This window comes from Colobus angolensis, unplaced genomic scaffold, assembly GCF_000951035.1.
Source record: "Colobus angolensis palliatus isolate OR3802 unplaced genomic scaffold, Cang.pa_1.0 Scaffold360, whole genome shotgun sequence".
Taxonomy (NCBI): Eukaryota; Metazoa; Chordata; class Mammalia; order Primates; family Cercopithecidae; genus Colobus; species Colobus angolensis.
Window position 1 is genome coordinate 792,488 of NW_012116933.1, and position 27,962 is coordinate 820,449.

At 36.1% G+C, this 27,962-nt stretch overlaps 1 protein-coding gene across 2 annotated transcripts in view; it reads right to left on the bottom strand.

Moving 5' to 3' along the window:
- Positions 1-27,962, bottom strand: part of LOC105519893 (putative uncharacterized protein encoded by LINC00478) — a 426,129-nt gene that overhangs the window by 373,594 nt on the left and 24,573 nt on the right. For both annotated transcript variants that reach the window (XR_001003033.1, XM_011953425.1), the window contains exon 2: positions 15,963-16,022. Coding sequence is in view for 1 of the 2 variants with exons in the window: in XM_011953425.1 (XP_011808815.1) it covers positions 15,963-16,022 (60 nt within the window). In the remaining variant the exon portion in view is untranslated. The remainder of the gene's footprint in view (positions 1-15,962; positions 16,023-27,962) is intronic.

Below are 27,962 nucleotides of genomic sequence, written 5' to 3' on the forward strand. Positions count from 1 at the left end.
TGGATAATGAAAGAGAATATAGTAGTCTCAAGGAATTTTTCCAGTTACTGAAATTTAACATCACTAGTAATGTAGAACTTGCTTAAGATAAAGCATATTATACAGACAAAGCAAAGCTAAGAAGTTTCATTCCAAGTCTTGCAGTAAATTATGCATGTAAACACTGAAAAGACTGTAAGACTGTCCAATGGAATTATATACGTTGCCTGGAAATGTATATGTTGAAATCCTAACCTCCAATGTGATGACATTAGGAGGTGGGGCCTTTGGGGGGTAATTAGGTCATGAAAGTGGAGCTCTCGTCAATGGAATTAGTGCTCTTATGAAAGATACCCCAGAGAGCCCTCCAGTCCTTTCCTGCCGTGTGAGAATACAATGAGCAGATGGCAGTCTGCAACCTGGAAGAGGACCCTCACTAGAACCCAACCGTGCTGGTACCCTGATCTTGCACTTCCCTGACTCCAGAACTGTGAGAAATAACTTTATGTTGTTTATAAGCCACCCTGTCTATGGTACTTTGTTTGATCAGGACAAACTAGACGGACTGATTAAAAAAAAGAGTACAGCAAATGGAGAAACAAAGTTTGTGAGAGTTGTGTGTGTAAGGCACATAGAAACAAAAACTGGTAAATATAATAATAAATGACAAACTGAAAATCACAGGAAAAAATGAAAAAATGTTTCATCTTAGTTGTATCAAAAAGAATAATCCATTTTTTCAAATACCAGTGCCCTGAAACAGTAACTTTAGTAAAAATAAAAACAAACAAACAAACAAAAAACAAGAACTCATGGCTTGAAAACTGGTTTCTATTATAACTGGTGGCATAGCCAACTGACTGAACTCTCCAAGAAATATCTTTATCTATTTAGCACATCAGTTGAAATAGCTACATTATTCATTGAGAATTATTATTAGAATGAGATATAGATCTAGTCTATTCTCAGATTAGCACAACATGGCTTTCATACTAAATGTGTCATTGGAGACACTTTGTTACACAGACAATATATTGGCATTTTTGATTATATGATTTTCATCTAAATAGAGCAAGTGATATAATGAACAAAGATGAATAGGCACTCTGTGTGTCGACTTGATGTTATTAATATATATCACAAAGGTTGTTTTATACTAAAAGATGCTATGAAAGGACATTGGAAAAAAACAAATTCTAAAAGTGGTTGCAATAACTATTTGTATTGGAAAACATCACAGAATATAATTATAAGAGCAGAGTAAGTATACTAAATTTTACTGAAGAAAATTGGTAGTGCCTAACCTTTTAAAATGCCAATAAGAAAACAACTTAATATTACCTTTTGTTGATGAGTGACAAAAGGTAATAATATCAGGTATAGAACATCTGATGTGAAAAAAATGTTCATCATAAATATTTTCTTTGCCATTTATTTGATATTCATCAATATCAAATTTATTTGATGAATATGAATATCATATTTATAAATATCAAATAAATCACTTGAATCAAATATTCATTTGATAGTCATGTTTGCATCCTTATACTATAGACATAAAGCCTTACCTTTTGGTAAAAAAAAAAAATATCTTCTTGAGAGATTTTCATGGAACCTACTATTATCACAAATCCCTCAGAAAATCATGTCATATACCATATATTATATTACTACAAATGTGTTTCTAAATTTGACAATATATATCTAAATAGCTAATAGTGTTAACTAAATTATACCTCAAGTCATCACCACCCTGCTTCAGCATCAATAAGAACGAACAAGAAGTTTCCCGATACACATATAATTTCTCTTGAATCATTTTTGATTCACATTGCACATATTAATAATCTCGTCCTTCCTTTCTCTGACAGCTGGCAGAAGATTTTATATCTTTAGCAAAGAAATGGCAATATAGAAAAACAGAAATATGTTATTAATTTAAATTAATGTCTATCTTTCCAGATAAAAGAAGTTGTTTTTAATTTGATGGTGAAATTATTTTGTCTTTGAAGCAGCAATAAAACTTAAACCTGTAAGATTGCTGTAAGCAAATTTAGTTGTGTTCTTTTCTTCTGAAACAATGCTGATATGGTTGACAAGAATTTTGTCCTAATTTAGACACGGACTTTCACAGCATTGAAACGTATACTAATGTGACAGAATTAGTAAAGATTTTTATACTTAATTTTACTTGCAACTCAAAATATCAAGCTTTATAAATTGTGAGATTAACATAATAAATTTCCCTTGTTTTAATTTTAACTATCTTCAAAACAAAAAGAATCAATGTTTTACATGTATGTTCACACCAAATTTCGTTAGTAATAACATTTTCAATATCCTCTATAATTTTAAGAAGCTAAAATCTTCATCCTGCAGCTTGTCATTGAATTATAAAATTGTACTGAGGTTTTTTTTTAATCCAATCCTCTTATTTTCAGAGACAAAATCTGAGACCCTAAAGGACTAAAAGACATATGTACAGCTGATGTACCTAGATAGTAGCAGTGTACATTCCTAGCAAGACAATGAAACCCAGCCATACCAGCCTTTAGTTTGTGGATTTTTATTCTATTCTATTCTATTCTATTCTATTCTATTTTTTAGACAGAGTCTCCCTGTGTCACCAGGTTGGAGTGCAGTGGCACCATCTCAGCTCACTGCAACCTCCTCCTCTCGGGTTCTAGTGATTCTCCTGCCTCAGTCTCCCGAGTAGCTGAGATTACAGATGGTTGCCACCATGCCTGACTAATTTTTGTATTTTCAGTAGAGACAGGGTTTCGCCATGTTGGCCAAGCTGGGCCTCGAACTCCTGACCTCAAGTGATCCATCTGCCTCGGCTTCTCAAACTGCTGAAATTACACACATGAGCCACTGTGCCCTGTCTAGTTTGTGGCTCTTCTAATTTTGTTTTATAGCTAATTTCTTTATTCTACTAAATATAGGTTTTAGGCATCAATTATTTAATACAAATTTATCAGTAACAAAAAATAAGTTCACAGGTAGAAATTTTCACATATAATTGAAGAATTTAAAAGCTGAAAGTTTTCAAAAGTTTTTTTTTAAATACTGTATTTTAATTACCTTTATTTACTTTTACTCAGAACAGAAAGGATATGTTAAGAAAATTACAAATTTCCAGCAGGAAAAGTGAAAGCTAATTTCAGTTACTCAGCAATATCAAGTGTGTATGGAAGATATAATTTAGAAAGCTAAAATAGAGCATTTCTTTTAAAAATTGCATTTAAAAATTACATTTAACATATATTGAGTGCTTTCCAAAACAGAAGCAGATCTCTTAATTTACGCACACATAGAACCTAAACTTGGGGGAAGGGCGAATATTCCCTAATAAGATCTAAGCTGTCTATAAACACAGTAAATTATTCTTGTAAAAACTCAGCCTATCAAATGGTCAGAACCATCCCCAGCAGCAACAGAATCTTGTCACTAAAACTCAAGTTACTCACCAACACTTCTGAGGTTACTGGAGTGAAACCATCTCAACAAAAGCTGGTTTTTCATTAAGTTTGTGTTCTGGGATGCTTTGTCTATTACATATAGGCTTCCTTATGAGATACAAGAATTATATAAAGCCTATCTGATAAAAACACACAGAATAACCAACTTCTTGTGGTTGAAAGTAAATTATTTTCAACGAGAAACTACATTTAAAAACATATCCAAATGTAGTAATGATAACTATTTCTTTCCTTTATTGTAATATTATAAAGTGTAGATTCAAATATATTTAATTTTAATTGAAAATATGCTTAGTTTTGAGATAGGGAAAAGAAATAACCATAGGATTCTTTAATCTTTTTTTTAAAAAAGGGTATTAAAATCCAGTACCTCACTAATATTTCAAAAGACATTTTATTCTTTTAACAAAATGCCTCTTTTAAAGAAGTCACAGTCTATTTTTTTCTGCAACCCCTTGAGGAATTGCAGAAAGCAGAGAATTAAATAAAGGTTGGTTTTACAGGCATTGAATTAGAATATTAAATCAGTGTGTCTAATTCACATAGAACAATCCTTTTGGACAAAAAGGAAACCCCAAACCACAGGACCTTATATCTGTACACAAAGTTTTCATCACATTTACTGTGCAAATATTAAATCATTTTATTTAAAAAATTAGATTTCACTAAAAAAATTTGAATTTTGCAAATTTTTCTATCCATCTATTTATCTGTCAATAATCAATGGATGTGAAAATATAAAAATTATAAGACGTACTTATAATTTTAAAGTTATAATTTGTTTAAATGAAACTGATATTTTATCTAAATATAACATTCCTCTATCAAAACATGTTTCTACCAAAATAAATATGTTAAATTCCTCACATGATTTTTTTCTTAAAAAGTCAGCTAAAATTTGTGAATAATCTACCAATTAAGTAATATCTCCTTAATAAATTCTATGTTCTTTACATAATAATTTTTTCACAACTAGCCACATATAAACTTTCATTATATTCATATTCCAAAAAATTGGCAATGTAGAGTTTACATTGGAACTAGCTACATTTAAGCTTATAATTTTAAAAACAGAACAGTAGAAATTCAGAATTTTTAGCTTGATCTTTAAGAAACTCATTATTAAGCCAACCAAAATCTTGTTGCATTTTCATGTATTCCTCATGCATTTATATATCACTAAGAAATATAAAATGTTTCATATCTGTGAATGTTGACGTTATAGAGCCAATAAACCTACAAGTTCCTCTAAATAACAGATATTGCAATAACTTAGTATAGAATAGGGTACTTTAGAAACTTGAACCCTAAAATGAATATTCTCAAAATATTTATTCTGGATATTTAAAAGCACTTTTGTAATTTGTTCAGGGGATACAATTTTATTTGAAAATATTATAAAGTAAAAAATTTCAGCCAGGAGTACTAATAACACCTCACATAATTAACCATCTAACCATCTAACATGGTTAAACGTGTTCACAGGAATGAATGTAAATAAATGTAGATACTCAAAAATTCTTCTGTGCCCTGATAAATATTTAACCTTGTCTTTTGTCATAAGGTCTATTACCTGCAATCTCACCACAGAGGGAGGTGGGAAGGGGCACCTCCAAGAAGGTCCGCTAGATCAAGGTAGTGAACTAGTTGTTTCTGGACGGAAAACATTTAATTAAGATCATTTCCGATTTTGTGTCTCCCTCTGTGCAGATGAAAAGGCTCACTGTAGGGAAGAAAAAGGGCCCCCCATTGGCTGTAAACAGGATAGAACAAATATCCTGCAGCTCCAAACAAGGAAACGCAGGCCCCCCTGCTGGCTAGTAATGGGGAGGAAGTTATCTCCTACAGACTTCAGAGATAAGTCCAAGAAAGGCATGTTGGTGTGAGAATCATGGGCACACTGTGAAGAAAGAGGAAACAGAGCTAAATCATCCATTATGGCTTAGTTCCACAGCTGTCTCATGATGCAGACAGATTCCTGAACACAAAATGGTTGGGACTCTACATATCAAAAATCATGGCTGTTATCTTTCTAACGTGTGTGTAGAGCGACAGGGGCACTAATCCTTCTGATAGCTTAGCAGCAGAGTCATACATCTATAAACTGCTTTTGTGCACCCAATGATGAATATTATGTTATTACATCACATTTATGAAAAAGACGGTGTTTTTCCATTGAATCACAAACATTAAATTATCACAATAAATTAAATTATCACAACACATCACTTTATTATATGTCCTTTAATGAAGAGTCCTTTAAAAGAGCCCTTTAAAGGAGTCCTTTAATGAAGAAAATATAATGGATTCTACATGTTCCCAAACCATCAAACATTGAGAGGCATAGTTTGGCAGCCCAATTTATAATTTTGAGCCACACTGTTTTACGAAATTAGAATGATATTTTTATGGAAAACCTGACTCATCCTTCATTTGACAGCATCTTTGGAAAGTTATAGAAAATGAGTTTGAAAAACCTGACACATTATGAGTCTATCCAACAATGTTTGCTTCCAGGAAGTTTTTACATTTCATCTCTGAGTTTTTAAGTCCATGCTCATAGGAAAAAATATAATTATAAGTAATGTTTGATTCATTAAGTCTTCTGACTTCTTCCTATTTAAAATAAGTAAATAAATAGATGCCACCATTTTGGTGTAAGAAAATTGCATTAGTAACCCTCCTGGGTCTGGTGGCGCCTGCCTAGAATCCTACCTATTTGGGAGGCTGAGGCAGGAGGATCATTTGAGTCCAGGAGTTAAAGTCCAGCCTGGGCAACATAGTGAGACTCTGTCTTAGGAAACAAACAAACAAACAAACAAACAACAACAACAACAAATTCTCCCCTTTGGCTGAGCTTTGCATTTGGAAAACTTCCCTTCTGTCCCTTCAGAAACTGTTCATTAGCAGATTGTTCTTGTTTTTGCTTTTTCTCTATATTGTCGGTGGAAACATTGGAATTTCAGATAAATCCTATTGAGAAACAACATCATTCTGAGTGATATAAATATGGTGTCCAGTGGCAATGATTTGCTTCATTTTTCAACTTAACAGAATATTTTTTAGTGAAAATGTAAAGGTGGACTGAAGGGAGGAATAATTTTTAACACGAAAAAATATTGTTTAAAGCAAATTTGTATAAAAGAAAAACCGATGGTAATAGTTATAAATTTACACATTTAAACCTAAGAATCTATGCTTATCATAAACTGACTCTTTGGTTATAAAATAAAGTAGCAATTATGTAAAAGGATCATAGAATGTAAAGTAGCAGAACACAGTACAGGTTTCATATCAATGAAATATATGGAGACATAATTATGCTATAAAGACATAATGAACCTGATCCCTCTTCTCACTAGCTGTGGGTGTATAGTGACGCTGTCCAGGCATTCTGATTCTCAGCTTCCTATCTGAGAAGGTGCAATGATAAGATGCTACCTTCCTTACAATACAGGCTTATGTTGAGAAGAAAAAGATACGCTGTCATTCAGTATCTCATCCATCAGAAGGCGTCTGTGGGTCTCTCTCGGACTCGTTGAGAAACACTCCAATTCTCCTCACCTCCCAGGCACATAGTGGGAATGTACTTCCTCCCCCTTTAAAATGAGAAGTACCCACGTGACCTGTGTTAACAGTGAACTACTGTTCATCAGTGTCCCTTTCTTCTCTGTAACACGAGTCAATATGGTGCCTCCCTGAGTCTGGGCTGCAAGTAACTATAACATGCAGAGTACCCCTTGCTCTACAAATGAAAAGTAAACCCACCGGGGCTGGTGACTCACGCCTGTAAATCTAGTACCTTGGGAGGCCGAGGTGAACAGATCACTGGAGGTCAGGAGTTCAAAATCAGCCTGGCCAACATGGTGAAACCCCCCCTCTACTAGAAATACAAAAAATTGGCCGGGCATGGTGGCAGGTGCCTGTAATCCCAGCTACTCAGGAGGCTGAGGCACAAGAATCACTTGAACCTCGGAGGCACAGGCTTCACTGAGTCGAGATCATGCCACTGCACTCCAGCCTGGGCAACAGAGCAAGACTCTGTCAAAAAAACAAAAAACAAGGGAAAGGAAAAGTAAACCCTTGTCAAGATAAACCAGTGAAATGTGGGGATGGTTTATTACTGCAGCATAGTCTATAGTATTCTGACTCACAAAATATATACATTCCGAAGGTTAAAATTATTAAGGTTATGCCCAAAGAACAAAAATAAATATAAAATCTTTCTTGCCACAGTTTCTCTTCTAGATACATAGTATGATAGAGATTGTCATCTCACTTATGCCGCATTTTTGAGGCCCACAGTTCCAACTACCAATGTCGATACTCTAATGTTTTTGTTACCCACTCATGTTCATAACAGGAAAATTAAATTGAATCATAAATTAACTGTGCAAATATTTTTACAAAGACAAAAATGGGAGCAATACTAAATCTTAACTTTCTTGAACCAAAGCTTCAATAAAACTGAAATTTCCAATTGTAAACTGATGTTTAAAGAAGTGAATTTTGTACCAAAAAAAATCTGGGAATGTCTCCATCAAAGTCCATGTTCAAAACAAATAAATATGACTCAAATGACCACATGCTATGTACATGAAAGTGATCTGCAAACTACTATATCATATAAAATGGAAATTTCATGAAAAATAGTAACCATTAACACGATGACAACTGTGACTTAAATTCCATACTTTAAATTCACCAACCTTTGTGAACTTTTCTCAGTCTTTACTCAAAATGCAGCAAACGTACCACACAGATGTGTTTTAATGATATGTCTTAGTAAAGATGTACGTCTATAATGCTGCGGCATGTCATATTTGCAAAAAGCTCTTTGGGAGTACTTCTTTTACTGGACTTCCTCTGGCATAATTTGTACACCTCAAGGCTTTTCAATGGATGTATTCAAGGCTTTATTACTTGTAATTTCTTTTTTTCTTGAGACAGAATCTCACTCTGTTGCCCAGGCTGGAGTGCAGTGGCATGATCATGGTTCACTGCAGCCTAGACATCCCAGGCTCAAGTGATCCTCCCACCTCAGCCTCTCAAGTATCTGGGGCTACAGGAGCGCACCACCACGGTTGGCTAATTATTTTGTATTTTTTGTAGAGATGGGGTTTTGCCATGTTGCTTAAGCTACATTACTTGTAATTAAAGAAAAAACATATTTAATTAAAATATGAGAACAGGCCAGGTATGGTGGCTAACACCTGTAACCCCAGCACTTTGGGAGACGGAGGCAGGAGGACTGCTTGAGGACAGGAGTTCAAGACCAGCCTGGGCAACATAGCAAGACCCTGTCTATACAAAAAATAAAAATTAGCCAGATGTGATATCACACACCTGTAATCCAAGCTACTCGGGAAGCTGAGGCTGGAGGACGGCTTGGGCCCAGAAGGTTGAGGCTGGAGTGAGCCATGATCTCACTACTGCACTTCAGTCAGCCTGGGTGACAGAGTAAGACCCTGTCTCTAAAAAATATATTCTCATATACGTATAGACACACACACACGTATATATATATATATACACACACACACACATATATATATATAAAAGCATGCGAACAATTATTTTTGAGAACTTGCCATATTCAAAGTACTTACTGTATCCAAACTAGAAGCTCTCAATGCTGAATTCACATTAGGATCACCTGGGAGGTTTCTAATAAATATCAGAGGCTGAGCCCCACTTAAGACCAATTACATTAAAATATCTGCAAATGGGACCTGAGTATTTGCACCCTCCCACTTTTCCCCTTCCCACCCCCAAGTAGGGGGATTAATGGGTCATATGATAAGTGTATGTTTTCCTTTTTTTTTTTTTAAGACTGCATATATTTAAAGTGTCTAATTTGAGAAGTTTTGGCATAGGTAGATGTAAGGTACATGTAAGCTATCAGTAAAATCCAGATTTATCACCCATACATGATTATTTGTTAATCTTCTGCAGTGTTTCTAAGATGCAGCCAAAGTTGAGAAACAGGGGGCTTCAGGGAGACAAAGAGCTAAGTCGTGATCCCTCTCTCTAATCACATAACATCATTTGTGTGAGAGCAGCAATTAGATAATTCTAATTAAAATACAAGGGAGACTAAAAAAGTCTAAATACAGAAACAAGCATTATGTCTTGAGATACTCAAGAAAAAAGTAATAGGATGAGAAAAAACTTCCCATTTAGAGTTAGCCATGGCCAGTTACATATAACCTAATGAATGACATATTTCTATTTACATATAAAAAATCGTTTATATTTTACAACATTGTTATATGACAAAACACTCATCATATTCAACATTTGAATAACTGTTACTTTGAAATAAAAATTTAAAATATTTTTGAAAACATTCTTTTAATAAAAATAGCTATCTTTCCTTTGCATTGTATAAATACAACAGTATTTCAAAACAATATTTAAAATATATCCCAGTGAAAGTGGATCAATGTTAATTTTGCTGTTAAATATAATTACCCCTCTATAGAGAAATACTTATTAGAGGGTATTTCAGAATTTTGTTTATTTAAATATTCAAGAAAGCCTAATCAAGCAAAATTTTATCTTACTTTTAATATTCAGATAGTTATTTTAACTCTTCCTGTATGTAATTTGATTCGACCCGGCTCTCTTGTCATAATTAAAGTTATGATGAATGACTTTGTCATGTTTATTTGTATGTATTTATCGCTACAGTTATTTCCTGTCAGTCACTGACTAACTCCATGAACTTGGTAATTCATTCGGTCTCTCTGGCACTTTATGCAATGTGGACATTGGGTTAGATGCACTCAAAAAAATCACTACCCTATGTATCAATAGGGTTTTATAATTATATATTCAGAAACTTGCCCTCATACCATAGGAACCATCCTAACATTTAGAAAAGGGATGTTTTACACCACTCGCTCTCACATAGTGTTTCTTAAATGTAAACAGTACAGCCCCTCTTTGGAAGAAAAGTGTTCACAGATCTTCTGTGAGGGCTGAAATTAGTTTTTATAAGTTTAAATGCAAAACTGCATTTGAATTCCTAAGGCTTATAATCTTCTAAAACTATAAAATCCAGAGAAATGCATACAATATAAACAAAGCCATGAAACAAAATTTATAGCTCTCCCCACTCAATTGAACTGGAAAGTTGAATATTTCATTTTTCAAGACCTGGGAGAAGAATGTCTTGATACTAAGTCAATTGAGAATAATATTTACTTCACCTATGTTTGAAAAATCTTGCAACCGTTGTACATTTAATCTAGTTTCCTTAATGATTGGAATGGTCAACCAATCCATTCTTTAGTTCAAAAAATTTGTCACTGACAATGTTTGCGGAATACTACATATCACATTATTAAGAGTAAATAAATGTACCTTGACATTTAGAAAGAAGTAATAAGAACAAACAGTTACAATTTTAAAAAGGTAATTGTAAAGACTTAAAATTTGACTCAAAACTTTCAACAAAAGTATAACAAGGAAAATCTATCCTGGCTGCTTTTCATACGATAAAGACTAGGAGAAAGACTACAATCTCTGTTTGAGCCAAGTTGTATGAAGCAGCTACTAAATTCGTTCACTCTCTCTCCATCTGAAGTCTTCCATGAAGTACTCATGATTCTACTTCTAACCTTAATTTTGGAGGTTACAAATCAAACATCCAATTACATGCTTTTTTAAAAAAAACTCTGAAAATTGTATCCTCATAAATACTTCAATATAGATACCTCAGGAAAAATCATAATTATACACCCTGGGAGGTAAATTACATGTATGCAATCAGTTTGGAATCAAGTCAGAATAATCCGCTTCTATCAATAATAGTTACAGTTCATCACGTCTTTTAAATTCCTACTCAGGACACAAATCATTGTTTACCTAAGTTGGTGCAGATTCGGGTGTAGTAAATCTCATAGTATTAAACAGCTACAACTATTTTTCTAAACAAGTCCCTGATACTTCAGGTCTCAACATTCAGGAAACATAGCTTAGACTAGGTCGTTTCTAAGTTGTATTTATGAATTCCATTTCCATGGCATTCTAATATAAAACTCCAAGAGTACCAATAAGTTATCAACTAAAGAATGTCTTCTCCTCAGTCTGACCCACTCAGGTGATTGATCATACGCTCCTGCTTAGTCTAGCCCTTTGCCTTTTCAAAATAATGACCAGAAAACATTGGTTGAATACCCACTATGTGTCAGAACATAATCTAAGTATGAAGAAGCCATAATGCACATTAATTAGATGTGATTAAATTCAGGGGAATGAGGATGATGGAGATGGAGAAGGGGAATAAATTGAGAAGAGATAAACTTGGTACTGGGCTGTGAAGAAAACTGAATGTATCATGAGGATTTGGGTTTTTTCCTCTAAGCAAAGCAAAATCAAAATCAAAAGCAATGGGTGACTGTCATGATCATATGCAAATTTTAGGAATAACTCTGACAGGAATGTAGTTGATAGACAAAGGAGGTAGGGATGTAAAAATAAGTAGGGTTTTATAAAAAATCAAAAAGCTTATGTTGTGGTCCTAAAACTGAGATAATAAATACAAAGGTAAAGAGAAGTTTGGGATAAATGTAAAGATGTAATCAATAGGACTTTTATGAAGTTTGCTTAAGGATAGGATAAAGTAAAGATATAGCATAAAATATTAATTAAATAAAGATTATATATTGACAGCTTATTAAGTTTCTAGCATAGATTGGTATCAGCCATCAACCAGGATAGGAAATAGTAGGAGAGGTAGGTTAAGATAAAGACTGAGCTCATTAAAGTTTTGGTTGTCTTCGAATCAAAAATATATCAATGTCAGTTGGAGATGTTGAAGTTTGGAGAATTCAAGCAAAAGATTAAGAGTTCTTTCGTATGGAGGTTAAAGGTCCTATCTCTTGCAGGGAGACAGCTTTTTCTACCTCTTAGCATGGTGCCTAGCAGATAGTTGGTTTTCAAAAATGTTTGATGGCTGGTGGGATGAATGCTCTATCTCTAATTCTGGTAGAAATTTGTCTTGGCTTTTACAAGCTATATCAAAGTTTCTAAAAATAAAAGTGGGGGATAAAATTCATGAGACAAGAAAGTCATTATATTTTACATTTAAGAAGTTAACGTCACAGAAGGTCACAAAAGGACTGAGAAGGAAAGCTGATGGAGGAAATGGACTGGATGACGGAAAAGTAGAAGATGGTGGGAATTGCCTTAGGAAAGAATAACAACACTAAACACTTCCTTCAAAGACTGGAAGATATTTCTAAACGTCAGATTCCTAAAAGTAGAAATGCTGAACTAAACAGATCCTTAAATCTTATATTTGGCCGTAGTCTTACCCCACTGTAGTTGATCTTTCACACTCTCAAAGATCCATCTTCCTATATAGGGTCTACTCATGTAACTAACTCACCAGCTCATATTCAATAGTTTTATGCCTAGTATATAAATCCAAATGGATCACTTGGGCATTTTAAGAATTTACACAAACTAGCCTCATCTCTGTCCAGCAAACAGAATATAAGAACATGAAATTTGAATATTATGATGAATTGTGCTAAATTGATACAACTATATCCAGATAAGTCTGTGACAAGGATTACGTGTTGTTTTCAAATATTTCCAAAGTATTTTAAACATCAACCATAGTCAAACCCTGGTGTATACAACCTGGTACACTTAGAAATATTTTCATAGAAATAAATCTCAGAATTTTAAAAATGGTATGAGGAATAGAGTAGATTTTGGATAGCTATGATGGCTCATACCTGGAAGGTTGTGGGTTTACGGGAATGAGGGCAAGGAACACCTGGCCCGCCCAGGGCGGAAAACTGCTTAAAGGCATTCTTAAGCCACAATTAGCATGAGCGATCTGTGTCTTTAAGGGTGTGTTCCCGCTGCAGTTAACTAGCCCAACCTATTCCTTTAATTCGGCCTATCCCTTCATTTCCCATAAGGGATACTTTTAGTGAATTTAGTATCTATAGAAACAATGCTGATGACTGGTTTGCTGTTAATAAATATGTGGGTAAATCTCTGTTTGGGGCTCTCAGCTCTGAAGGCTGTGAGACCCCTGATTTCCCACTTCACACCTCTATATTTCTGTGTGTGTGTCTTTAATTCCTCCAGCACCGTTGGGTTAGGGTCTCCCTGACCGAGCTGGTCTCAGCATATATATAACTCCACAGAAAATGTTGTAAAGTTCAACGTGAATATAACATCCTTGATAGTACCACACAGATATCAAGCAATAAAAAATAGTATATATTGTAAGGCCTCTGAGCCCAAGCCAAGCCATCGCATCCCCTGTGACTTGCACGTATACACCCAGATAGCCTGAAGTAACTGAAGAATCACAAAAGAAGTGCAAATGCCCTGCCCAGCCTTAACTGATGACATTCCACCACAAAAGAAGTGAAAATGGCCGGTCCTTGCCTTAAGGGATGACGTTATCTTTTGAAATTCCTTTTCCTGGCTCATCCTGGCTCAGAAAGCTCCCCCACTGAGCACCTTGTGACCCCCACTCCTGCGCGCCAGAGAACAAGCCCCTGTGACTGTAATTTTCCTTTACCTACCCAAATCCTATAAAACAGCCCCACCCTTATCTCCCTTTGCTGACTCTCTTTTCAGACTCAGCCTGCCTGCACCCAGGTGAAATAAACAGCCATGTGCTCACACAAAGCCTGTTTGGTGGTCTCTTCACACGAACGCACGTGACATATATCATTCTTACTTTGGAATATTCTTTAAAATTCTCAAGTAAACAAAAAGGAATTGAGCTAAGGTACGTAATAAAAGTAAGCTTCCAGCTATGCAAGAGGAACATAATATTAGCAAATCTGCTGACTGAGAGAGGAGAACCAAATCATCTTCTCAAGAGATTTTAAAACATTAATTTATATGTAATCGAGATTTATAGAACATCAACAGAAACTTCTGATAATCAAATATAGTTAATTAAGAATAGAATTACTTCTTAAGAAAAAGAATTAAACTTACACACATAGTCAACACAGTACTCAAATTACAATCATGAAAGTCATTCCTAATAAAATCAGAAAGAATAAAGAATTATTCAGTTATTTCATGTTACACTGAAAGACATAGCCAAGGCAATAAGTAGTGAACTCAAAATTGATAAAAAGTATGATGCTAAAAAGGAAAAAAATAAAAGTATCTAAAATTATTATTTTTAGAAAATATGATTTTCTATCTGGAACCACAAAATAACTGACTGAAGAATAATTACCTTTAGTAGAAAGCTAAATGAGATATAAGTATACAAAATAGGCACATCTTAAGAATTCCAAAAAATAATTCAAATACAATAGATAATTTTGTAATATCTCACTTATGAGCTAAGCACTGCTCTATACACCTAACTTGTATCAACATATTTCATCCTCAAGACAACTCCATCAGCTAGGTATGTATTATTAGCTCCATTTTGCAGATGAGAAAGGAAAGCCCAGAGGGAGTAAAGGATTTGCCCAAGTTCACACAGAGAACAGGTGTTGGAGTAGGCATTTATACCCAAGCTGCAGAGGAAGTGGGGTCAGACGAGGTGAACCTGCATTTCACATCATCATCACACTCGTTTCTTGAATTTTTACAGTAGATTGTGTGTTCATATACTGAAAACATTCACCAATTTATACAAAAGTTGAACAGGTTGCATTAGGTGGTGAGAATTTTTTTTATTTGTATTTATGTGCATCTAATTTATCTATCCGTTATGAACATAATATCATTTGCAATAAGAAAAAATATGATAAATGCAATTTTGAAGCACATTGCTTGGGTTATGAGCTCAGATGGAGAACTATCTGTATTTTAGACAACTCCCTTATGTTCAACAGCATTAAAAGACTTTGCACCATCTGACTGACAGTGTGATTGTCACAAACTTAAGCATAAAGTTTTAAGGGAGATAGTTCTTGCCACATAATTATAAAGAAGAAGAAGAATGACTTCAAGTATCCTACCTCAAAACTTGAGAAAACAAACTCTTAATGATGATGATCTCCAAAGTGAAGATAGACCAGCTTATCAAAGTTTCAAATGTATGAGGATACTGAATTGTATATCATTTCAAAACACAGTTAATTATGTATCTATGGAAGGCTATAGGTTGTATTTTTATAATTTCACTATAAGAAAATAAATGATACATAATTATCTGAAAAGATAGTTTTATGTGTATATTTTGATATACAATTCTCCCTCTATATTGTTTACAAAATGTTTTCCAGTAGTCTGTTTTCAGAAATTTTGCCTTTTACCAGATTTTTGAGTAAAGTGATTAAATAATTCCCAGGCTTACATGCCATATATTTACATCTCAGGATTATAATTTTTAAATAAAATAAAAAGAAATTATTTAGTGATTCGAGTTTTTCTTATAAAATTTAAAACATGAGTGAAGAAGAGTAAATCAAGTTTCTCATTTCAATACTCAGAAAGTTATACTAATTATGGATAAACAAATATGGTTACATAATAAGATGTTCTGCTTACCATTTGGATAGAAAGCTTGCAATTTATTTGGACAATTATCCCAGTAAAATTCCTGAAGATCTGAAAAATAAGAATGATTGAGGAAGATTAATTAAACCTATTTTGTATATCATTTTATAATATATTAATTCCATGTGATCTTTGACTCATATTCATTCCAGGCTCCCACAGGGATACATTCAGGCTCATAATTTTCATTTAATATGAATATTAAGTAAACTTAGGAAATAGTACATGTCTTTTATTTATTCACACACTCTTTTTAGTGCTAGGAGCTACCTTTCCGGCCTGACTGCACTCAACCTCAACTCTGACCTTCATGAATCACATTGTGCAGTTAAAAGAAATAATTCATTCTGAATTCTGACTTGATACTTCCCTTAAACAAAATAGACAGACTGTACCATTATGCTCATAATTTTTTTATTGTATTTTAAGTTCTGGGATACATGTGCAGAATGTGCAGGTTTGTTACATAGGTATACATGTGCCATGGTGGTCTCCTGCACCTATCAACCTGTCATCTACATTAGATATTTCTCCTAATGCTATCCCTCCCCTAGTCCCCCATGCTCCAATAGGTCCTGGTGTGTGATGTTCCCCTCCCTGTGTCCGTGTGTTCTCGTTGTTCAACTCCCAGTTATGAGTGAGAATGTGTGGTGTTTGGTTTTCTGTTCCTGTTAGTCTGCTGAGAATGATCTTTCTAGATTCATCCATGTCCCTGCCAAGGACATGAACTCATCCATGGTGTATATGTGCCACATTTTCTTTATCCAGTCTGTCATTGATGGCCATTTGGGTTGGTTTCAAGTCTTTGCTATTGTGAATAGTGCTGCAATAAACATGTGTGTGTATGTGCAGAATTATAGTAGAATGATTTATAATCCTTTGGGTATATACCCAGTAATGAGATTGCTGGGTCAAATGGTATTTCTGGTTCTAGATCCTGAAGGAATCGCCACACAGTCTTCCACAATGGTTGACCTAATTTTTACTACCACCAACAGTGTAAAAGGGTTCCTATTTCTCCACATCCTCTCCAGCATCTACTTTTTCCTGACTTTTTAATGATCGCCATTCTAACCGGCATGAGTTGGTACCTCATCATGGTTTTGATTTGCATTTCTCTAATGACCAGTGATGATGAGCTTTCTTCATATGTTTGTTGGCTGCATAAATGTCTTCTTTAGAGAAGTGTCTGTTCATATTCTTCACCCACTTTTTAATGGGGTATTTTTTTCTTGTAAATTTGTTTAAATTCTTTGTAGATTCTGGATATTAGCCCTTTGTCAGGTGGATAGATTGCAAAACTTTTCTCCCATTTTGTAGGTTGCCTGTTCACTCTGAAGATAGTTTCTTTTGCTGTGCAGAAGCTCTTTAGTTTAATGAAATCCCAATTGTCAATTTAGGCTTTTATTGCCATTACTTTTGGTGTTTTAGTCATGAAGTCTTTGCCCATGCCTATGTCCTGAATGGTATTGCCTAGATTTTCTTCTAAGGTTTTTATGGTTTTAGGTCTTACATCTAAGTCCTTAATTCATCTTGAGTTAATTTTTGTATAAGGTGTAAGGAAGGGGTCCAGTTTCAATTTTCTGCATATGGCTAGCCAGTTTTCCTAACACCATTTGTTAAATAGGGAATCCTTTCCCCATTGCTAGTTTTTGTCAGGTTTGTCAAAGATCAGATGGTTGTAGATGGGTGGTGTTATTTCTGAGTCCTCTGTCCTGTTCCATTGGTCTATTTGGTAACAGTACCATGTTGTTTTGGTTACTGTAGCCTTGTAGTATATTTTGAAGTCAGGTAGCGTGATGCCTCCAGCTTTGTTCTTTTTGCTTAGAATTGGCTGGGCTATGCGTGCTTCTTTTGGGTTCCGTATGAAATTTAAAGTAGTTTTTTCTAATTCTGTGAAGAAAGTCAATGGTAGCTTGATGGAAATAGCATTGAATCTATAAATCACTTGGGTGTATGGCCATTTTCATGATATTGATTCTTCCCATACTTGAGCATGAAATGTTTTTCCATTTGTTTGTGTCCTCTCTTATATCCTTGAGCAGTGGTTTGTAGTTCTCCTTGAAGAGGTCCTTCACATCCCTTGTAAGTAGGATTCCTAGGTATTTTATTCTCTTTGTAGCAGTTGTGAAAGGGAGTTCACTCATGATTTGTCTGTTTGTCTATTATTGGTGTATAGGAATGATTGTGATTTTTGCACATTGATTTTGTATCCTGAGACTTTGCTGAAGTTGTTTATTTGCTTAAGGAGACTTTGGACTGAGACGATGGGTTATTCTAAATATACAATCATGTCAGCTGCAAACAGAGACAATCTGACTTCCTCTTTTCCTATTTGAATAACCTTTCTTTCTTTCTCTGGCCCAATTTTTCGGGCCAGAGAAAGAAATGCCAAAATAATATTGGAAGTTCTATCCAGAACTTCCAATATTATTTTGAGTAGGAGTGGTGAGAGAAGGCATCCTTGTCTTGTGCCAGTTTTAAAGGGAATGCTTCCAGCTTTGACCCATTCAGTATATTAGCAGTGGGTTTGTCACGAATAGCTCTTATTTTTTTGAGATATGTTCCATCAATGCCTAGTTTATTGAGAGTTTTCAGCGTGAAGTGCTGTTGAATTTTATCAAAGGCCTTTTCTGCATCTATTGAGATAATCATGTGTTTTTTGTCATTGGTTCTGTTTATGTGATGGATTACATTTATTGATTTGCATATGTTGAACCAGCCTTCTATCTTAGGGATGTAGCCAACTTGATTGTGGATGAACTTTTTGATGTGCTGCTGGATTCAGTTTGGCAGTATTTTATTAAGGATTTTTGCATCAATGTTCATCAGGGATATGGGCCTGAAATTTTCTTTTCTTTTTGCTGTGTCTCTGCCAGGTTTTGTTATGAGGATGATGCTGACCTCATAAAATGAGTTCAGGAAGAGTCCCTCTTTTTCTATTGTTTGAAATAGTTTCAGAAGGAATGGTACCAGCTCCTCATTGTACCTCTGGTAGAACTTGGCTGTGAATGCTTCTGGTCCTGGGCTCTTTTGGTGGTAGGGTATTAATTACTGCCTCACTTTCAGAGCTTGTTATTGTTCTATTCAGTGATTCGACTTCTTCCTGGTTTAGTCTTGAGAGGGCATATGTGTCCAGGAATTTATCCATTTTTTCTAGATTTTCTAGTTTATTTACATAAAGGTGTTTATAGTATTCTCTGATGGTAGTTTGTATTCCTATGGGATCAGTGATGATATCTCCTTTATCATTTTTTATTGTGTCCATTTGATTCTTCTCTCTTTTCTTCATTACTCTGGCTAGGGATCTATCTATTTTGCTAATCTTTTCAAAAAACCAGCTCCTGTGTTCATTGATTTTTTTAAGGCCCTTTCATGTCTCTATCTTCTTCAGTTCTGCTCTGATATTAGTTATTTCTTGTCTTCTTCCAGCTTTTGAATTTGTTTGCTCTTGTTTCTCCAGTTCTTTTAATTGTGATGATAGGGTGTTGATTTTAGATCTTTCCTGCTTTCCTCTGTGGGCATTTAGTGCTACAGATTTCCCTGCAAACAGTGCTTTAGCTGTGTCCCAGAGATTCTGGTGCATTGTGTCTTTGTCCTCATTGGTTTCAAAAAAATTATGTATTTCTACCTTAATTTCATTATTTACACAGTAGTCATTCAGGAGCAGGTTGTTCAGGTTCCATGTAGTTGTGCAGTTTTGAGTGAGTTTCTTAATCCTGAGTTCTAATTTAATTGCGCTGTGGTCTGAGAGACTATTTGTTATGATTTTCATTCTTTTGCATTTGCTGAGGAGTGTTTTATTTACAATGATGTAGTCAATTATAGAATAAGTGCAATGTGGTGCTGAGAAAATGTATATTCTGTTGATTTGGGGTAGAGATTTCTGTAGATGTCTAATAGGTCTGCTTGGTCCAGAGCTGAGATCAAGGCTTCAATGTCCTTGTTAATTTTCTGTCTCGTTGATCTGTCTAATATTGACAGTGGGGTGTTAAAGTCTCCCACTGTTATTGTGTAGGAGTAAAAGTCTCTTTGTAGGTCTCTAAAAACTTCCTTTATGAATCTGGGTACTCCTGTATTGGGTGCTTATATATTTAGGATTGTTAGCTTGTTTTGTTGCATTGATCCCTTTACCATGTCATGTCCTTCTTTGTCTTTTTTGATCTTTGCTGGTTTAAAGTCTGTTTTATCAGAGACTAGGATTGCAACCCCTGTTTCTTTTTTTTTTTACTTTCCATTTGCTTGGTAAATGTTCCTCCATCCATTTATTTTGAGCCTATGCCTGTCTTTGCACGTGAGGTGGGTCTCCTCAATACAGCACACCAAAGGGTCTTTACTCTTTATCCAATTTGCCAGTCTATGTCTTTTAACTGGGGCATTTAGCCTGTTTACATTTAAGGTTAATATTGTTGTGTGTGATTTTGATCCTGTCATTATGATGCTAGTTGGTTTTTATGCCCATCAGTTGATGCTGTTTCTTCATATTGTCAATTGTCTTTACAATTTTGTGTGTTTTTGCAGTGGCTGGTACTAGTTTTTCCTTTCCATATTTAGTGCTTCCTACAGGAGTTCTTCTAAGGCAGGCTTAGTGGTGACAAAATCTCTCAGCATTTGCTTGTCTACAAAGAATTTTATTTCTCCTTCGCTTATGAAGCTTAGTTTGGCTGTATGTGAAATTCTGGTTGAAAATTATTTTCTTTAAGAATGTCGAATATTGGTCCCCACTCTCTTCTGGCTTGTAGGGTTTCTGCAGAGAGACCCACCTTTAGTCTGATGTGCTTTCCTTTGTGGGTAATCTAACCTTTTTCTCCAGCTGCCCTTAACATTTTTTCCTTCATTTCCTTCATTGGTGAATGTTGGTGATGATTATGTGTCTTGTGGTTGCTCTTTTCAAGGAGTATCTTAGTGGTCTTTTCTGTATTTCCTCAATTTGAACATTGGTCTGTCTTGCTAGGTTGGGAAGTTCTCCTGGATAATATCCTGAAGAGTGTTTTCCAACTTGGTTCCATTCTCCCTGTCACTTTCAGGTACACCAATCAAACCTAGGTTTGAACTTTTCACATATTTCCATATTTCTTGGAGGCTCTGTTCATTCCTTTTCATTCTTTTTACTCTAATCTTGTCTTACTGCTTTATTTCATTAAGTTGATCTTCAATCTCCGATATTCTTTTTTCCACTCAATCGATTCAGCTCTTGATATTTGTGTATGCTTTGCGAAATTTTCGTGCTGTGTTTTTCAGCTCCATGAGGTCATTTATGTTCTCCTTTAAACTGGTTATTCTAGTTAGCAATTAAGTTAACCTTTTTTCAAGGTTCTTAGCTTCCCTGCATTGGGTTAGAACATGCTCCTTTAGTTTGGAGCAGTTTGTTATCAACCACCTCCTGAAGCCTACTTCTGTCAATTTGTCAAACTCATCCAGTTTTGTCCAGTTTTGTTCCCTTGCTGACGAAGAGTTATGATCCTTTGGAGGAGAAGCAGCATTCTGTCTTTTTTTAGAATTTTCAGTCTTTTTGTGGTGGTTTTTCCTCACTTTCGTGGATTTATCTACCTTTGGTCTTTGATGTTGGTGACCTTCAAATGGTGTTTTGGTGTGGACGTCCTTTTCGTTGATGTTAATGCTATTGCTTTCTGTTAGTTTTCCTTCTAACAGTCAAGCCCCTCGCTGTAGGTCTGCTGGAGTTTGCTAGAGGTCCACCCCAGACCCTATTTGCCTTGGTATCACCAGCAGAGGCTGTAGAACAGCAAAGATTACTGCCTGTTCCTTCCTCTGGAAGTTTCGTACCAGAGGGTCACCTGCTAGATGCCAGCTGGAGCTCTCCTGTATGAGGTATCTGTCGACCCCTGCTGGGAGGTGTCTCCCAGTCAGGAGGCATGGAGGTCAGGGACCCACTTGAAGAGGCAGTCTGTCCTTTAGGAGAGCTCGAGTGCTGTGCTAGGAGATCCTCTGCTCTCTTCAGAGCCAGCAGGAGGAAGGTTTAAGTCTGCTGAAGCTGTTTTGACAGCTGCCCCTTCCCCCAGGTGCTCTGTCCCAGGGAGATGGGAATTTTATCTATAAGTCCGTGACTATGGCTGCTGCCTTTCTTTCAAAGATGCCCCACCCAGAGAGTAGCAATGGAGAGAGGTAGTCTGGCTACAGTGGCTTTGCCCAACTGTAGGCTTCCCTGCAGCTTTGTTTTCACTGTGAGGGGAAAACTGCCTACTCAAGCCTCAGTAGGGGCAGATGCCCCTCCTTCTACCAAGCTCGAGTGTCCCAGGTTGACTTCAGACTGCTGTGCTGGCAGCAAGAATTTCAAGCCAGTGGATCTTAGCTTGCTGGGCTTTGTGGGGTGGGATCTGCTGAGCAAGACCACTTGGTTGCCTGGCTTCAGCCCCCTTTCCAGGGGAGTGAACAGTTCTGTTTGCTAGCATTCCAGACGCCACTAGGGCATGAAAAAAAATTCCTGCAGCTAGCTCGGTGTCTGCCCAAACAGTCGCTCAGTTTCATGTTTGAAACACAGGACCCTGGTGGTATAGGCACCTGAGGGAATCTCCTGGTCTATGGCTATCTGGGCCAGAACGCATTGTTCCTCAAGGAACAGTCCCTCACGGCTTCCCTTGGTTGGGGGAGGGAGTTCCCTGACCTTTTGCGCTTCCTTGGTGAGGCGACACCCCACCCTGCTTTGGCTTGCCCTACGTAGGCTGCACCCACTGTCTAATCAGTCCCAATGAGATGAGCCAGGTACATCAGTTGGAAATGCAGAAATCACCCGCTTTCTGCATTGATCTCTCTGGGAGCTGCAAATCAGAGGTGTTTCTATTTACAACCTACGCTCATAATTTGTAATGGTACTTCACCAACTTTCTGTGGGAGAAAACGGCACTATAATCTTCAAGTGTGATCAGAGGAAATCTGTATCCTGAACTGTTTGAGTCTATATACTAGATGAGCTAATTTATAGGTTTGGCAATTATATCACCTCTGGAAATACATTTATTTTAAGATCGTGATTACCACTTTATTTCAGACAAGGTATAATAATTGTCAAGTACTTTTATAAGACCAGAGAACTCTCATCAATTAAAAAAAAATCCTTATTTTTAGAAGATGAGGAAAATGAAACTCAAGGAAAGAAAAATGGCTTGGCTAAGATCTTAGCTTAGAAGCAGTCCTATGGCCATGCTAAGTCTCAAAGCTTTATTTTATGCCTCTTTCCGTGGCATTATTTTGAAACATAATTTATTAAAACTATAATATATTCCAGGCATCCAACTGAGCACTGGGGAATCAGTAATGAACATGATAGATAAATAACTTGATTTCATGAAGCTTAATTCTAATAATCTTGGTTCATTAAAGTATTGAATAAACTCTTCCATCCATATAATTATATAGAATGAAAGTTTAACCAAGATACCAAGAGTTCAGAATGCAGTGGTATTATGAGCCAAGCCTAGTTTCCAACGAATATTCTTTCTTTAAACCTCTGAAATATATTTGACCTACAAAGTGCTTAGCTGAACATCTGAATATCTTTGACATGCAGACAGACATTTTGTGCGAAGATAAAACTTTCAGAAAAAAGTATTTTTCCATTTAGTGTTTTCAACAGTATGTTTTATTTGCTTACTGATCTGATTCTGTGTTAACTTCCAGGCTCAGTGTGAATCTTAAAAACATGCTATAGGTATTAAAATTTCCACACGTGCAAATGAGAAAATAGATTCCACACGCAAGAGCCAAATGAAGACCTTGAGATCCATTCTGCAAATCATTTCTTAACTACTGTTTCATATTTGGCAGTGAGTTTAGTTGTTCTGATTATAGTACGCATTTGCAAAATAGAATGGCATAGTTTAAAAATAACAGATTGGATCTCTAGATCTAAAACACCTTTCTCATGCCTACATTTTCGTACTCCTTGCCAATAAGATGTAAGAAACTACATTCCCGTTTAGTTGCATTATCTTAATGACTTTGGATGTTAATTATCTTAGAATGACTTTCACATAAGGCAAATTGGGATGGTTTTGGCATTATAAAAACATCAGCTGAAATCTGGAAAACAAAGAGCCCAAAATAATTTACTAAACATAAGGCCAAGTTGCCAAGTTTTGCCTAAAATTACAGTTGTTCCTAAAATTATAACAACAGAAAGATATGTAGAATGGTTGGTAAGTGTGAAGTGATTATTAGTTAGGCTTCGCTGTGACCGAGTCCAAAGCCTCTGAATGTGACTACTGACTTGATACTCTTAGAAATACTTCTGTTTAAGCATAGTTAACTTTCAGATTCTCTCTAAACCTCCTTAATATGACATTCAAGATACTGAATTAGTGACAGATTTCACCAAAAAAGAATCAGCTCATAGAATGGTCCCATCAGAGAATGACAGAGGAGAATCATTCTCTTCATTTTAAAGAAGAGACAAACCTAGTCACATAGTCGGTGATTGATAGAATGGAATCTGGTTAATGCTCCTTAGTTACCAGTTCTGTATCTTTTCCTCAGTGTCATAGCTATGATACGAAGTGTTTTATTCTTTAAGTGTCACATACTTAGGACATAAGGAACATTTTATGGTATATAGTATAAAAATAAAACTCCTTATATATATTACAGAACCTTATATTACTTATTATTACATACATATGTAATTCACCACATACATGACATTAATTAGAAATTTCTGAACTTGAAAACTGTGTCTTCTGCTTCTAGGGATTAACTCCATCATATAAAGACACTGTGTGTGTCATCTTTTCAGAATTATAACATTAAGTGATCATAATCAATTGCACCACGAAGGCTTGTAACTATTGTCTTTTACAACTTTCATCCTATTTTCTTGGAGTAAAGTTTCTCCAGCAGATGAGACTACAACAGGCTCTTCTCAAGTATCATCTCCTCCTAGAATCAAATTTAGTGCATTTCTAAGAAAATATTTCAGAGCTTATTGTCTTACTTACATTATGCTTTTTTTTAATCACTGCCATTATAAAAATCAGGGCTGTGAGATTCGAGATTTTCAAAAATGTCAAATATCAGTGTGTCCCACTTTTATTCTATTTCTCTAGTTAAAATTTTCACTCTGATTTATATCCTTGAAACACATGATGCATGCATTGAGATTGCTTGTCATCTAATTAGAAAAAATGTCAAAGATTGTTTAAAATATCATCTTACTTATTACTGGGAATTGAGGGGTCAAATAAAACACAAGTGATAGAAACACTGTTTTACTTATTTGTCATTTAAGGCAACAGCAAGGAGTCAAATATTTATGACAGAAACAAGTCACATTAGTGCTGAATATATTTTCTATAAATCTACCAGTAATCATATGTTTGGAACAGGTTGACTTATTTTAAAATAATGTCTTTGCTATTATAGAGTTAAATGAAGGTAAAGAGAAAACTAAAAGAGAAAGGAAAATTCTAATTATAATGACAATAGTCATAATCTACCAAATGCCCACTATGCATTGTTGAAGAGTTTGAACCAGAGAGTGACATGACTTGATTTATTTTTTTATGATATTATTATGGCTGCTAAGTGGAGAACAGATGGAGGAGTGGGACTGGGGTGGCTCTAGATAAGCAGAGAGAAAAGTTAGGCTACTCGTGTCGTCTGGGGATAATGTAACTATACTTTCAATTAGAATGCAGTAGTAGAAATTGACAGGAGCATAGGAAGTTGAGATGTCTGGAGAATAAACTGTAGAAAAGAGAATCAAGGACAACTCAGGTTTTCAGCTGGAGCAACAAGGTAGACTATGGTGCTGTTTATTATAAGGGTGTGTCTAGCATATGGTGGAGAGAAGCAGATTTGGAGGAAAGACTACTATTTCGGCCATTTTGCCTTTGTAGGTTTAAAACATTGCTATGTAAGTGGTTAATAGGCTGTCCTTTCATATGGCATAATTTCTATTTTATCATTCACAATTTTCTTAATAATAAGATTAGCCATTTCTCCCTTTTTCTGCTGCATTGTGTTGAGAGTTGCTGTATCTGTGCCTTATGAGTAATTCCTATCTCTTCTACATTTTCAGTCTCTCATTCTACCAGTTTTTTTTTTTTTTCTTTTTTGAGACGGAGTCTGGCTCAGTGGCCCAGGCTGGAGTGCAGTGGCCAGATCTCAGCTCACTGCAAGCTCCGCCTCCCGGGTTCACGCCATTCTCCTGCCTCAGCCTCCGGAGTAACTGGGACTACAGGCGCCCGCCACCACGCCCAGCTAATTTTTTGTATTTTTAGTAGAGACGGGGTTTCACTGTGTTGGCCAGGATTGTCTCCATCTTCTGACCTCGTGATCCACCCATCTCGGCCCCCCAAAGTGCTGGGATTACAGGCTTGAGCCACCGCGCCCGGCCCCAGTTATTTTCCCATAGACTGTTAGCAATGCCTTTGTGTCTCTTGTCTAATTAATTAATGCATCCCTCTACCCTGTGAATTCCTCAAGTTAATGTCCTCCCCTCCCCTACATAGCTAAGCTCCTCAAAAAAGAACATGAACTTGTTCATTTTAACTCTTTCATTTATATTTTATTCTACTATGCACTGAGAAGTAGCTCCACTTGTACTTCCACTATGTTACTGAGACTGGTCTCACCAAGTTCCCTAATAAGCTCCTAATTGTGACACCCTATGGATTATGTTGGTAAGCTCTCTCTCTCTCTCTATCTATCTATCTATATATATATATATATAGACACGGTTTTCAAGTTCAGAAATTTCTATAGAGAGAGAGAGAGAGGTTGCTCTTCCTAATGTTATTCTTCCTCCTCTAAACATTTTCCTTTGTACGATATTAACATTACATTTATGAAATGCCAGTGACCAACAAATCTACACCTCTAATTTGTCCCTGTATTCTAACCTTTGGGCCCACAGATTAAACTGCATACTTGGAATCTCCACCTGGCTGCCACATATACACTCCAAACGAAACATAGTTAAACACTGAACACTAACCACTCCTCACTCTTTGCTCCCAAACCTTCTTTCCTATTCCTATTGGTGAACAGCATCACCATCCACCCATTAACTCAAGACAGATGTTTGGGAGTCTACTGCCTCTTCCACATCATCCAAATTTTATCATTGACTTTGACTTGTTAATACTACTTCTGGCCAGGTATGGTGGCTCATGCCTGTAATCCCAGCATGTTGGGAGGCTTAGGTGGGTGGATCACCTGAGGTCGGGACATGGTGAAACCCCGTCTCTACTAAAAATACAAAAATTAGCCAGGGGTGGTGGTGCATACCTGTAATCCCAGCTACTCTGGAGGCTGAGGTAGGAGAATTGCTTGAACCCGGGAGGTGGAGGTTGTAGTGAGCTGAGATTGTGCCATTGCACTCCAGCCTGGGCAACAGAGCGAAACTTCGTAAAAAAAAAAAAAACAAAAACAAAAAAAAACTACTGCTTTCTTAATATATCCTGCATCAAATCAAAGCCTTTCCTCTCTTTCCCCACCATTCAGGCTTTATTTCATGTCCCAATATTACCAGAAGGAATCATTGAACGCCTCTTATTGTGTACTTTTCCCATTCATCCTCTGCATTTTTGCCATAGGTCTCTTTCCAAAATGTACAGCTCTGTTGCTCTCCTGCTGAAAACTCTTTAAAAGACCTTCACTGCCTAAAGGAAAATGTTCATGAACTTTGGCATGGTCTTTAATGGTTTCCAAAATCTTACCCCTGCTTTACACCTTACCTTCGTTCTCATGTCTCACCATGCCTTATTTACATGCCCTCGCAGACACATGTACCAGACATATGGTTTCACGCTTCTTTTATCCTCTCAAATGTTCCATGTCTAAAACATATCTCCATCCCTGCCTGTGAAAAAAAATCCCATTTCTGTCTATCCAGATTCTGTTGGAGCTTCCCCATATAAATGGACACTTTCTTGACGGCACTGGTAAAACAGGTTCTTCTTCAATGAGATCACTTGGACACGGGAAGGGAACATCACACACCAGGGCCTATTGTGGGGAGGGGGGAGGAGGAGGGGA